The sequence below is a fragment of the Rhinolophus ferrumequinum genome, chromosome 17 (genome assembly GCF_004115265.2).
Source record: "Rhinolophus ferrumequinum isolate MPI-CBG mRhiFer1 chromosome 17, mRhiFer1_v1.p, whole genome shotgun sequence".
NCBI lineage: Eukaryota > Metazoa > Chordata > Mammalia > Chiroptera > Rhinolophidae > Rhinolophus > Rhinolophus ferrumequinum.
In genome coordinates, this window is record NC_046300.1 from 40,923,235 (window position 1) to 40,938,127 (window position 14,893).

The 14,893-nt window shown below is 40.2% G+C and overlaps 1 protein-coding gene across 1 annotated transcript in view; it reads left to right on the top strand.

Annotated features, from left to right (window-relative positions):
• C17H3orf20 (chromosome 17 C3orf20 homolog) overlaps positions 1-14,893 on the top strand; it is a 64,636-nt gene that overhangs the window by 16,207 nt on the left and 33,536 nt on the right. Inside the window, exons 6-8 of the mRNA XM_033132120.1 lie at positions 7,593-7,745; positions 8,563-8,683; positions 14,384-14,515. Coding sequence (XP_032988011.1) covers positions 7,593-7,745; positions 8,563-8,683; positions 14,384-14,515 — 406 coding nt within the window. The remainder of the gene's footprint in view (positions 1-7,592; positions 7,746-8,562; positions 8,684-14,383; positions 14,516-14,893) is intronic.

The window sequence follows — 14,893 nt, forward strand, 5'->3', positions numbered from 1 at the left end:
TCTCCACTGACCTGGGAATTTAGAATTTCAGTGCCCTGTCAAAGGAGTCCTATTGTTTCTGTGACTGTAAATTAATCTAGTCATCACACTCTGCTCGGCCCTGCTTCTAACACGCCCTGTGATACCGAACACAGCAAACTCCTTCCAAGGTAGTTTGGGTCATGGGGCTTCCCCCTTTCTCCTTTTTGATCCTACCCTGCATTACAGGGGACCATCCCCCTGAGCTCCTCATGCAGCTGTTTCTGGGAATTAGGGTGCCATCGGCAGGACCAGAGAGGGTAGACAAGTGTACAGTAAGGCCCAGCACCAGCCTGCGGGGATCTGTGTTCTCTCACCTGTCTCACCTGGGTGGGGCCACCTGAAACCTGCAGGCCATCGCTACTGGCGTGCTTGACTCATACCCCGACAGTGATCACACCCTGGCAATGAATGTGTTTCCTCTATGGGAGTCCCCAGAGGTCTGGGTTCTAGGTCAAGTTCCTCTTGGTGACTGAAGAAGCGATTCTGTGCTCAAATGGTTAAAACACATGAGCAGCCAGTTGGATGCTTCTTGAGTGGAGAGAATGCTTGGAAAACACTTCCCTTGCCTCCTGGCTTCCACAGAACAGTGGGCTTGGCAGTCGATTCTGTTTTCACATTGATTACTGCATGAAGCTCTCAGGTAGAAATGATATACCTGCCCTTGGGATACTAAAAAGCTCCAAGCCCTGATGGTGTGCACTTGTCAGCATCAGACTCCAGAACCACCCCGATATTCATTTCATTTGGGTTATCAGCCTCTTCCTGGATGTCTTCCCTCCATCACTGATCCTCCCATTAAACTTCCCTCCAAGACTTTTTTCATATGAAGATATAAACTCATCACATTAAAAAGCAAACCTGGATCACTATGTGCTGTACTGTGCTCAGCACTGTTCCTTTAGGGATTTGTTGAGCACTCAGAACCATTGTGTGAGGTAAGCATTTTTTTTAATGTGGTAAATGCACATAACATAAAATTGACCATTTTAACCATTCTGAAGTATACAATTCAGTGGCAGTAAGTGCATTTACGTATTATACAACCATTATCACTATTTAGTTTGAGGACTTTCTCATAGTTTGAGGACTTTCTCATCGCCCCAAAAGGAAAGCCTGTACCTGGTAAGCAGTCACTCCCCATCTCCCCTCTCCTCCCCTCCCTGGCAACTGCTAATCTGCTTTTCACCTCTATGCATTTGCCTATTCCAGATATTTCATATAAATGGAATCATACAATATGTGGCCTTTCGTATCTGGCTTCCTTCACTTAGCATAATGTTTTCTAGGTTCTTCCACGTTGTACAGTTGACCCTTGAAGATCGCAGGTTTGAACTGTGTGGGTCCACTTATATGTGCGTTGTTTTTTTGTTTGTTTGTTTGTTTTCAATTGACTCATGCAGTTCAATTGGCCCTGCTCTGTTCGGTTGACTGAAGTTCAAACACTGTTGTTCAAGGATCAAGTAGAGGTTGGGAATCCTCGTATGTGGAAGGCCAATTTAATTCACGTGCAGATTTTCGACTGCACAGGCAGTGGGCACCTCTAACCCCCACATTGTTCAAGAGTCAGCTGTAGTAGACATCAGTACTTCATTCCTTTTTTAAAAAAAAAAATGGAGTGAGACTCACATAGCATAAAATTGCTCTTGTTAGTGTGTATATTCAGTGGCATTCAGTATATTTCCAATATTGTGCAAACACCACCTCTTTCAAGTTCTGAAATCTTTTTGTCACCCCAAAAGAAAACCCTACACTCAGTGAGCATTCACTCTCCATGTCCCTCTACCCCCAGGCCTGGCAACCACCAATATATTTTCTGTCTCTATGAATTTGCCTGTTCTGGACATCTCATATAAATAGAATCCTATAATATGTGGCATTTTGTGTCTGGCTTCTTTCACTTAACATAATGTTTTCAAGGTTCATATATGTTGTAGCATGTGTCAGAATTTCCTTCTTTTGTGGCTGAATAATATTCTATTATGTGGATATACCACTTTTTATAATTCGTTCTTTTGTTTATGGACATTATTTCCACCATTTGGCTACTGTGATAATGCTGCTATGAAATTCTTGTATAAGTTTTTGCACATCTGTTTTCAATTCTTCTGGGTCTATACCTAAGAGTACAATTACTGGTCATATGTTAATTCTATGTTTAACTTATTGAGGACCCTCCAAAATGTTTTCCACAGTGGCTGCACCATTTTATATTCCCACCAGCAATGTGTGAGTGTTCCAGTTTCTTCACTTCCTTGACTATACTTGATATTTTCCAATTTTTTAAAAAAAAAATCCAGCCATTTTAAACGTGTGAAATAATATCTAATTGTGGTTTTGACTTGCATTTCCCTAATAATTAATGATTTAGAGCATCTTCATGTGACTTCTTTGTATATTTTCTTTGTAGAAATATATATTCAAGTCCTTTGCCCATTTATTGTCCTTTTTCTTGTTGAGTTGTAAGAGTTTTTTGTATATTGTGGATACTAGACTCTTATCAAATATATGATTTGCAAATACTTTTTGTCTTTTCACAGTCTTGATAGCATCTTTTGGTGTACAAAGTTTTTAATTTTGATGAGGTCCTGTTTTTCTGTTTTTTGTTCCTTGTGCTTTGGTTTTCATATCTAAGAAACCATTGCTTATTCCTTTGTTTTCTTCTAAAAGTTTTTACTGTCATAACTCTTACATTTAGGTTTTTGATCCATTTTGAGTTGATTTTTTGCATATTGTGTGAGATCAAGGTTCAACTCCATTCTTTTGCATGTGATAACCAATTGTCCCAGAACTATTTGTTGAAGAGATTATTGTTTTCCCCATTTGAATGGTCTTGGTGCCCTTGTTAAAAAGTCAATTGACTATAAATGTTTCAGTTTATTTTTGGACTCTCAATTCTATTCCAGTGATTTCTATGTCTACCAGGTGTGACAATTAAGTTTGCGAAATATTGCAACAATGTTGCTAAACTTTTTTGCTATCAGAGGGATTATTCATTATGAATTTGTGCCAACTGGACAAACATTTAACCAAGTTTGCTATTTGGAAGTGCTGAAAAGACTGCGTGAAAAAGTTAGACGACCTGAACTTTTCGCCAACAATTCACAGCTCTTGCATCACCAGTTCACACAGCACTGTGTGTGAGGGAGTTTATAGCCAGTAAACAAATAACTGTATTGGAACACCTTCCCTACGCACCTAATCTGGACCCAATGATGTCTTTCTTTACTTGAAGATAAAGGAAATACTGAAAAGAAGATAGTTTGATGACATTCAGGACATCAAGGGTAATATGACAACAGCTCTGATGGCCATTCCAAAAGAGAGTTCCAAAATTGCTTTTAAGGGTGGACTAGGCACTGACTTCCTAAGAGGAGTACTACAAAGGTGACCATAGTGACATTCAGCAATGAGGTATGTAGCACTTTTTCTAGTAGGATGAGTTCATGAACTTAATTGTCCAACTATATTATTATGTTATTACCACACTGTTTGAATTATTGTAGCTTTGTAGTAAGTGTTGAAATCAGGAAGTGTGAGTCCTTTAACTTTGTTCTGTTTTCAAGGTTATTTTGGTCACTTAGGGTCCCTTGCAATTCTATATGAATTTTAGGATCAAGTTTTCTATTTATGCACAAAAGATTGATGGGATTTTGATAGCGATTGCATTGAATATGTAGATCATGATAGAAAATATTGACATTAACAATATTAATTCTTCTAATCCATGAATTCTAGCAACAAATTATCTGAAATGCTATATGTACAACAACAATAAAAAATAATGAACAAAAGAAAATGATACTATTTATAATAGCATCAAAAAGGATCGAATACTTGGGAATAAATTTAACCAGAAAGGTATAAGACTTGTTCACTGAAAACTATAAAATATTATTGAAATAAATTAAGAAGACTAAAATGAATGGAAAGACATCCTGTGTTCATGAGGGACAACTGACTGATCTTGTATCCTGCAACTTGTGTTGATCTTGTGTTGATCTTGTATCCTGCAACTTTACATGTTTCTAGGAATTGGTCCTTTTCAACTAGGTTATCTAACTTGTAGATGTACAATTGTTCATATAATTATCTTATCTTTTTTTTTTTAATTTCTGTTAGGTCAGTAGTGTCTCCACTTTCATTTATAATTTCAGGAATTCGAGTCTTCCTTTTTTCTCAGTCATTCTAGTTAGAGTTTTGTCAATTCTGTTGATCTTTTCAAAGAACTAATTTTTGGTTTTGTTGGTTCTCACTTGTTTTTCTCTTCTATATTTTATTTTTCTCTGCTCTAATCTTTATTATTTCCTTCCTTCTGCTATCTTTAGCTTTAATTTTCTCTTCTTTATTATAGTTCATTGGGTGGAAGTTTGGGTTATTGATTTGAGATCTTTCTTTGCCTTTAATATCAGTATTTATAGCTATAAAATTCTTTTTGAGCACCGCTTTCACTTTATCCCATAAGTTTTGGTATGCTGTATTTTTGTTTTCATTTATCACAATTTTTTTTTCAGTTTTCCTTGTGATTTCTTTTTTATCCATTGGTTGAGTGTGTTGTTTAATTTTCATCTGTTTGTGAATTTTCCGGTTTTCCTCTGCCAGTGATTTCTAATTTTGTTCTGTTGAAATATACTCTCTGGTTATAATCTTTTAAAATTTATTAAGGTATGGCTTAACATATTGTTCAAACCAGAGAACGATCCCTGTGAACTTGAGAAGAATGTATATTCTGCTGTTGTTGGGTAGGGTATTCTGTGTCTGCCTGTTAGGTCTAGTTAATTTATAATATTGTTCAAGCCTTTTATTTCTTTATTGTTTTTCTGTCTAATTGTTCTATCCATTACTGAAAATGAAGTAGTGAAATCTTCAACTCTTATTGTGGAAGTATTTATTATTTTAATTCTATCCATTTTTGCTTTATGTATCTTGAGGCTCTGTTTTTAAGTCTGTGTTATATCTTCTTGAGGCATGACCCTTTTCTCAATACACAATGCCCTTTGTCTCTTATAAATAGTTTTTTATTTAAACTCTATTTTATCTGATATCAATATAGCAAACTCTGCTCTCTTTGGTTTCTATTTGCATGGAACACCCTTTTCCATTATCTCAATTTCAACCTAGTTGTTTCTTTGGGTCTAAAGTGAGTCTCTTGTAGACAGCATGTAGGTGGATTATGTTATTTTTTTTAAAAAAATCCATTCTGTCAACCTCTGTCTATGTTTGCAGAGTTTAATCCATTTATATTTAAAGTAATTGCTGATATGGAAGGACTTAATCCTGCCATTTTGCGCTTTGTTTTCTATGTCTTATATCTTTTTTGTTCCTCAGTGCCTCCATTACTGCCTTCTTTGTGTTTAATGGACTTTTTTTCTTTTGGTAGCATGCCATTTTGATTCCCTTCTTTTCTCCTTATTTTAAAGTTATTTTCTCAGTGGTTACCCTGGTATAGTGGGCTGTATAGTGTCTGTCAAAAATTTTTCTCACCTGAAACCTCACAAGTATGTAACCATATTTAGAAATAGGTTATTTGCAGATATAATTATTAAGTTAACATACAGTCATATTAAGTTAGTGTGGGCCCTAATCCAATGACTGGTGTCCTTATAATAAGAGAAAACAGAGGCATTAAGGCCATGTGATGACTGAGATAGAGATCAGAGTGATGCATCTGTAAACCAAGGAATGCCAAAGATTCCTGACAATCACTAGAAACTAGGAAGAGTCAAGGAAGGATTTTTCCTCAGAGCCTCCAAAAGCATAGCCCCATCAACACCTTGATTCCAGACTTCTAGGCTCTAGAACTGTGAAAGAATAAATTTCTGCAGTTCAAGTGACCCAGTCTATGGGACTTAGTTACAGCAGCCCTAAGAAACTAATACACTTGATGATTACAATTGACAACAAACTAGTTTGAAGTAATACTAACTTAGCCTTAACAGTATACAAAACTCTGCTTCTATACAGCTCCATTCCTCCTCCTTTATGTTATCAGAAATTACATCTTTATATATACATTTGTGTCATTAATGTAGATTTACAATTATTATTTTATGCATTTGTCTTTTTAAATCATATAGGGAAAAGGAGGAATTATAAACCAAAAATACTATGATACTGGCTTTTATACTTACTTATATAGTACCTTTACAGGTGTTCTTTCTTTCTTTGCATGTCTTTGAGTTATTGTCAAGTGTCCTTTCATTTCAGCCTGAAGGACTCCTTTTAGCATTTCTTGTATTGGTGAACTTCCTCAGCTCTTGTTTATCTGGACAGTCTTAATTTCTCCTTCATTTTTGAAGGATAGTTTTGCTCAATATAGAATTCTTGGATGACAGCTTTTTTCTTTCAGCTCTACAAATATTCCATCCTAGTGCCTTTTGACCTCCATGGTTTCTGATGAGAAATTGGCCATTAATCGTATCAAGGGTTCCTTGTACATGACAAGTCTCTTTTCTCTTGCTGCTTTCAAGATTCTCTCTTTGTCTATTTGCAGTTTGATAATAACGTATCTCAATGTGGCTCTCTTTGAACTTATCCTACTTGGAGTTTGTTGAGCTTCTTGAGTGTGTAGATTAATATACATCATAAAATTTGGGGAGTTTTCAGCCATTATTTCTCCAAATATTCTTTTTTCCCCCTTCTCTTTTTCCTCTTCTTCTGGGACTCTTGTTATCCATATGTTGGTCCACTTGATAGTCTCCCTCCAGTCTTCTAGTCTCTCATCATTTTTCCTCATTCTTTTTTCTTTCTGTTCTTCAGACAAGATAATTTCAATCTCAGTATCTCCCAGTTCACTGATTCTTCTGCTCCAATCCATCTCATGAATTGTTTTTCATTTTACTTATAATACTATTCAACTCCAGAATTTCTTTTTGGTTACTTTTTATAATTTATTTTAATGTATTTTTTATCAGTTGGTGGACCCTAGTACCCACCACTGAAATTCTTTTGTCTTGGACACTTCTGAAATTCCTGCAAACAGGATGATAGCTGCCCAAACCGTATCACCCTTAGTTGGGAACAATGCTTCTTGGTGCCTCCTTAGTAGGAAACAAACAGGGTGACATTGACTACTTTCCTAGATTGGTCAGAAGGGGTGGAAGCCTGACAGCATTAGAAATATCTCTGGCCTCAGAGTTGGGATACTGGCTCTACCTCTTCCTTGTGGTGTGATGTGAAGCAAATAATTTTTCTGTACCTTGGACTCCTCATCTGTTGGGTGAGCCAACTCATCCTGGTTTGCCCAGGACTTTCCTGGTTTTAGCAAGGAAAGTAACGCATCCCAGGAAACCCCGCAGATGCAGGGAAACCCCACTCATCTGTGAGATGGAGGTAATAATACCTACCATGGGGTTGTGAGGAATAGACAGAAGGTACAGGGAAGCGCTGGAGACATGGTTGGTGTCACGTCATTTAGTTGTTACTTACGCAAAGTGTAGGGAGAGTCTTTGAAGACTGGGAATGGTGTACCATTTAGCCAACACTTTGACTTATAGACTTGCTGTCCATGGGGCACCTGAGAGCAGAACCTGGAGAGTTTTTTTTTGTTAGTTCTACTTAACCATATCTGCCAGCTATCCCTCTGGAAACATTGCCATGTGTCAGATTCCCACGTGCTGCAGAGGGAGAACCATCACCTGCCTCTTTAATGACACACCCAGCTTCTCCTTCCTGGCCCTGTTCAATGCTGAAGGCCAGGGCTGTGTTCACTACAACCTAAAAGCCTGGTGAGTGGGTTGGGGAAATTCTGGCCCTATGGAAGTATCTCTGGGCTTCCTTCAGAGGCCTGGTGGCAAAGGGGGTACAAAGGTGGCAAGTAAGAGTCCCTGGGAAAAGGAGAGGCAGGGCAGTATCCCGAGGTCTAGGAAGGTAGTGAGACAGTAAGACAGGAGTCCTGCCCTCCAGGAGCTTGTAGGTGCCAGAATGTAGGTACTTTGAGGCCTGTACTTGCTGGATCTATGTCATAGCTAATGAGAATGGCAACTCTAAGTCCTACTCCACTTGTGTCCCCACAGCACTAAGATCTTGATTGTTGATTATATTCATAGAAGAATTCCTTAGTGGAGAGGTGTTTCATACCAGGAGAGAGTGAACGAGAGGCCATGGACACCACTTCTGTGGGGTTGTTTTAAGAGAAGCACATATTTTTGCCAGCCAAAAGTTGATTTTGTCTGGCCTTTCATAAGGAACTATTCTTGGAAGAAATGACTTACTTTCATATTATAGATGTGATTGCCGTTTTGGTGCCTGCGATCTTGTATCCTGTCTCCTGAGCAACAGGGCACACCTTCCACACTATCCCCGTTGGATTTGGCCTCCATCATCTCCCTCAGTCCTTCCCTTCCCAACAGTTTCTCCAGATAGTATTAACAGGTGTGAAAGGGCCTCAGACCATATTAAGTGGGGGAAGTGAGGCTACCTGCAGGACTCCATGCTTCCTCCAGTTGGGGCAGAGTCTCAGAGCCCTGCCTGCCTACAGCCTATAGTGATGAGGGCTTCCTTCAGGGGCCTGGCGGCAGCTCCTCACTTCTGTGTCTCTCCTAGCTGCCCATTTGTCTTGATCTTGAATGAGGAAGGTGGGACCACCAATGACTACCAGGGCTACGTAGTCCACAAGTGGAGCTGGACTTCCAAGACAGAGACTTTGCTCTCCCTGGAATATAAGGTAGGGTGGGCAGCACTGGTGGGGCAGCCTTCCCTGGGATGCTCAGCATTAAGAGCCAGAGAGCTACCTGTAAGTCAGGAGTCCTACCCTCCAGGAGCTTGTAATCTCATTCAGAGGTTCCCAAGTTGGTGGGCAGTGGTCTAGGGCTGGCTGAAGTGAACTTTTCACCAGCCTACAGCAACTGTTGGCTGCTACACTGACCTTTCCTGGTAATATCTTTCCTACGTTATTTTATTATTAATATTATTACATTTTGATAGGTTAAATGTCTTTTATTTTAGAAAGTAACCATAATAGTAGTTGATAGTTTTATTTTTAATGCCTACATATGGCAATAAGAAAAATTAGAAATTCTATGTTGGTTGCCGCAGTATTTGTTTTTATAACTTTACTACCTGCAAAATGAAAAACTCTGGGAGTCAAAGGTGGCTTATATACACAAACCCTTTTTTCATTCATTGGGTCATTCAGACGCCCATTCATCAAAGATTTATTAATTTATCATTTAATGTTAAATAATAACTTAATAAATTTAATTGTTAATAAAGCAATTAAGTGTGCTTGTCACTTTAAGCCTGAGTTTCTCATCCTTAGCACTACTGACATTTGGGGATGGATAATTCTTCGTTATAATTATCACCATCCCATTAGAGGCCAATAATACACCCCTTTCCCCTGGTGTGACAACCAAAATATATGTCCAGACATTGCCAAGTGTCCTCTTGGGGGCAAAATTGCCCCTGATTGAGAATCACCCATCTAAGGGATAAAAAGATAAACAAAACCCCTTGAGGAACTCAAAAGTCTGGGTGGGGGCTAATAACACATTGTAGATAAGAATAAGGGCTGTGAAAGAGGGACAAGCTCATATGGTTGGGGTTCAGAGAAAGATCAAAGAACATAGAATCCACCCAAAGTGGCATGAGATTAAGAGCCCCACGGTCAGGATTATGGACAGAAGCACTCTTGGAGTGCATGGTGGGGCTCAAGCATCCTACTCCAACCTCCTGTCCTATGCCCTTCTTGGTTTTCCTGTATATTGGCCATTGCATTCTCATCCTGATATCCTGATTCCTTTAGATCAGTGAAGTTCTGCCCAGAAATATTCAATCCTTGAACACATCCCAACCTTCCTACTCCCCTCTCTTGGCCAATCCAAATTTTTTCTCCTTCAAACCCCTGCTCAGACTTCTCCTTCTTTGTGACACTTCAGCCCACACCATTTCTCTCTCGTCACAGTGTCCACAGCCTGGATTAGTCATTGGATGATTCGTCGTGCAATGAAGAAGTTCTCAGCTCTCGTTGCATATCAGAATCACCTATGGGGCTTTAAAAAAAAATGTAGATCCCTAGGCACAGCCCCAGAGAGATACTGATTCAGTTGGTCTGTTATGAGTCCTGGATTTTTTAAGTTTTCACAAGTATATCTGATGCTTGTCCAGATCCAAGGTCCTCAATCTAGGGGTGTATTGAGTTGTTGCCTTAATATTTAACTTTTTGTAGCTTTAAGAAAAGTTTATAATGCAAGGAGGTTATAAATTGGTTTCAGGCAGGCACCATATGTTATGTGTCAGTGTGGTCAAGTGGATAGACAACTGGGATGAGAGTCTGAGGAGCCAAGTACTAACTGTGCCAACTTTTCCAGACTCTGGCTGTGCAGCTTTGTGAAAATCACTCAGCTTCTTTAAGCCTTGGTTGTCTCACCTATACAAAATGGGTCACCAGACTTGTTCTCTTGTCTCACACTGCTTTTGGGATTTTTGAGATCTAAATGAAATAATGGAGGGGAACGTACTTTGACATCACTAAAGTGTTTTAGCGATGTATTTCAGTTCATTGTTCTCTTTTTTGGAGCTGCATACAGAAATGCATAACAGGGCCTGGTGCAGTCGGGTGGCCTGGAAGACAGGGTGGCTCTTGTAACATGAGTATATATGCGTATAATTCACATAGAAAGAAGAAGGAAGGCGGAACATTTTGGGTAGAGGGAGTAGCATCTGTAAAGACTGGAGTCGAGACTCATGTGGAATTGTTCAAAGTTCACAAGTGTCTCTTGTGAAAGAAATGGAGCAAAAGGGCACATGTTGTGGGGTGGAGGTGAGAGGTGTTGGATGTCAGGCTGAGGAGTGTGTATGCTGTCTTGGAGGCTGCAGTGGCCAGTTCATTTTTACCCAGATATTTGGCGTTTTCAGGTATTCATTCCTCCCTGAAAATCCGTTTTCCTTTGGTATCATTTCTCCTCTACCCAAAGAACTTCCTTTAGTGTTTCTTAAAGTGAAAATCTTCAGGCACCAAATTCTCTGTTTTCTTTCATGTGAAAAAAAGAATTTTTTTATTAAAGGATATTTTTGCTGGAATTGGAATTCTGGGTTGACTGTTTTTTTTTTCTTCCAGCATTTAATGATGTTATTTCACTGTGACCTCCATAGTTTATGATCACTGTTCATTTTCTCTTGCTGCTTTCAAGATGTTTCTTTTCTTTGATTTTATAACTTTGAATATGATGTGTCTAAGTGTTGTCTTCCTATTTATTCTATTTGGGATTTACTGACCTTGAATATGTAAATACATGCCTTCCCCAAATTCAGAAAGTTTTCTGCCATTAGAAAAAAATGTGTTCTTCAATCCCTCTCCTTTTCTTCTGAGGTTACAATTACATGTGTTTTAGACCTTTTAAGATTGTCCTAAAGATCCCTGAGGCTCTGTTATTTTTTGTTGTTTAAAATTTTTCTCTTTACTTTTCAGATTGGATCATTTCTATGGATGTATCTATAAGTTCACTAATTTTATCCTATCATTTCCATTCTGCTTTTACATGAATCCTGTGAAATTTTTAAATTTCAAATAACATTTTCAGTTCTAGAATTTCTATTTAGTTCTTTTCCATATTTTCTGTTTTTCTGGTATTTCCTATTTTTTCATTCATTATAAGTCTTTTCCTTTACCTCATTGAATAGAATTAAATTAACTGCTTTAAAGTCTTTGTCTAATAATTTCAATACATGGGTCATATCAGACAGGATTGACCTCCATTGATTGTTGCCTTGAGAATGGCTCAGATTTCACTGGTTCTTTACATGTTGAGTAATTTTTGGATTGCTGACATTGTGAATGTCATGTTGTGGAATATCTGAATTCTGATGTACTTCTCTGAAGAGTGTTGATATATTTGTTTTAATAGGCAAGGAACTTGGTTAGCCTCATACCACAAACTTTTCTCACCTGCACTGGGCAACAAATCTCAAATCTCAGTTCAGCTTTTTTATTTCCCTAGCTATAAGCTATCTTGAGTCTGCCGTGCTTATACATAGTTCAGAGATCAGCTAGAGATGTGGACGGTTTATTCATAGAATTTAGGGCTCTATTTCTTCAGATCTATCCATTCTGGAAATCTTTCCTTGCTTTTCTATGACTGTAGTTTCCCTGGGTACTGTCATTTGATTCTTTGAACCAGAAAGATGGTGGAGTTTAGGCTATGACTGTGGCCTGTCTGCAGGCTAAACCTGTAAAACAGAAATTCATCCCATGGTGGTCCTTTTCTTTGAGTTTTGAGTCTTCAAAACCCGCTTGTTCTTTTTAAACTCTTCATAGCTTTAGGTGGGGAGGTTGTGTTTTTTTTTGTTGTTCTTTTGTTTTAAACCTCTTAGGATCTGATTCAGCTATACTGGAAATAGAACCAGCTGGTTAGTTTTTAAGCTGAGGGCTGTCATGCTCAATCCAGTATTTGTGTGGAAAGTCTCATGGAGAGGGAAAGATCAATGGCTAGGCTAGTAGAAAGACTAGTTGGGGGTTACTATCAAGACCTGACATTATTAAGAGTAGAAGCAATATTTTTAAAAGGAGCCATTTCAATGAAAGAATTCAGTGGCATTTAGGCATGGGATGTACAGGGTAAATGAAAGGAGGAGGAAATTATAGGTGACTTCACAATAGAGTATGTGTCTGGGTGGAAACAGAAAAGTTTCTGGAAAGGTCAGAGATCAGTGTGTTTTTAGTGTGCTGATTGGGTTCAATGGCCATATCTCTCCAGGCTGTTGGATCCCCACTTAGGGTGAGAGATTGGGGATGATGGATATATATATCTAGGCTGGCTTGTGAATTCCTAAGATGAGCAGTAACTGAATTTGTAGAACATCTGTATTTGGGGCATTGGGGAGAGGAAGAAAAACCACCCAGGGAGCAGGGATAATAAAAACAGCTGCACCATGCTAAGCCCTTAGCATGTTTTATCCATAAAATCTGCTCAGTGCCCTAGGAGACAGATTCTATTGTTGTCCCCAGGCTCAGAGAAGGAAACCAACTTGCCTGACATTGCCCAACTGGTAAGTGACAACACTGGGATTTGAACCTTGTCCAACTGCAGTACTTGAGCTCTCAACCATGGCTCTATTCTCCAACTCTCCAGAAGTAGAATTGGAGAGGGTAGGGTTTCTCTTAAGTGAGAGTGATCAACAGCTTTGAAGCTGTCAAAAGACTTGGCAAGAAGACAGCCATGGATGAAATGTCTTCAGGGTACTGGAGGGGACTAGCATCCAGACTGCAGAGTATGAGGAAGGGACTCAGTGATGAGGAAGCTGAGCGTGGACCTTTGGCTAACAAGTGGAGTAGTCGAAGGAAATGGAAGGAGCAAAATGGAGTGTGTTTTCTTGGTTGAGAGGAGCCCTGGGGTGTGTGTAGGTCAGGGACATTGAAGACAGACGGAAGCATCACCACGCAGCAGCCTAGGGCTTCAGTCTCCTGGGCCTTGGGTACCAACTGTGCAGACATAACTGCACATGTGAACCATCCAGGAGTCCTACATGTGAGTTGCTCTGCCACATCTGACAGTACCTGTTCATGTTTGGTATGGGCCTTCCATAATTTTTCTCTCATCTGAACCTAATATTAGCCCTTCAACTATTTCATATGGAAGAATTTGTGCTTCAGAGAGGCTCAGTGGCTTGCTACCAGAAGGCAGGACTGGGAATCACCCCTTGTCCACAGAGTTCTCAGTAAGGAGTGAGTTGCTCTAAGGGCAACTCCCTGTGTTCCTGTCTGGGACCACTACGTGGAAATCCCAACCTTTTGGAAGTGGTGAGAACGTACTTCCTGTGGCTCCTCCTCAGGGGAAGAATGGTGACATGTTTGGTGACTGTAGGGGAGGGGACTGAGCACGTGTGGCTCTGCCCCTGCTGTGTTCCCTTTCGTTGCACCTCCTCCCCTGGGGAGGGGTATGTTCCGGTGCTCCCTGCCATGTCATCGGCTTCCCAAGGTCACTCTGCGTGCTGTAGAGCAAAGCTCATAGTCAGATCTGGTGTCTGGGTGGACACACCGTCTGATTCAGGGATAGTGTTGGCCTCTGAGCCAACCTGCATCCCCATCCCGCTCTACCAGAACTAAAGCTGACTCACTTGCCAGACTCCTGCGTCTCTTTCACAGTTGGTTCCAGGCTTGGGTTGGAAAGGGAAGGGGCAGGGGTAAGAAGGCATTAGTTACTTTTTCTGCTAATCCCCCAAAGAGAGACTGGAGTTCTTCTGTCTTCTCCCTGAAAGCTAAATTCCAACATAAGAATCAGAAAGATTTTACACTTCCCTCGGTCCCAAGCCAAGAGGGGTTTTGTGCTTTGTGGTAGGTCAGGAAGGGGGGTGTATGTGTGTGTGTATTATGTGGGGGAGATGATAGAGGCAGTGGTCTGCTGAGTCCTGGTTTCTTCATCTGCAGGTGAATGAGCAGATGAAGCTGACGGTGCTGGGGCAGGACTCCATCACGGTCACCTTCACGGCCATGAATGAGACGGTAACACTCACTGTGTCGGCCAACAACTGTCCCCACAGGGTAGGACACGATAAACAGGTAACGCAGACCAGGCACCGAGGCCCGACGCCGGGGTGTCTCGATGCTTTTGCTCCTCCTACCCCCACCTCCCACCTGCACCCCATGCAAGACCCTCCCTCTTTCTCTGCCTAATGGATTCCTACTCATCATTCACAGCCTGACCTTAGTACCTTTTCTGTGAAGCTTCTATCAATTAGGAGTCTTTCAGTTGTGACAGAATCCAATGCGGACTGGCTTAAGCATGGAAAGAGACTGCACTGGCTCAGTAAACTGAAGTCTGTCAACAGGCAGCTTCGGCATGGCTGGATCCAGACTCTACTGGTTCCATCAGATCTTCCCATCTCGGGACTGTGCTTTTTGATTTTGGCTTTATTCTCAGAGAGTTTCTCCCTATGG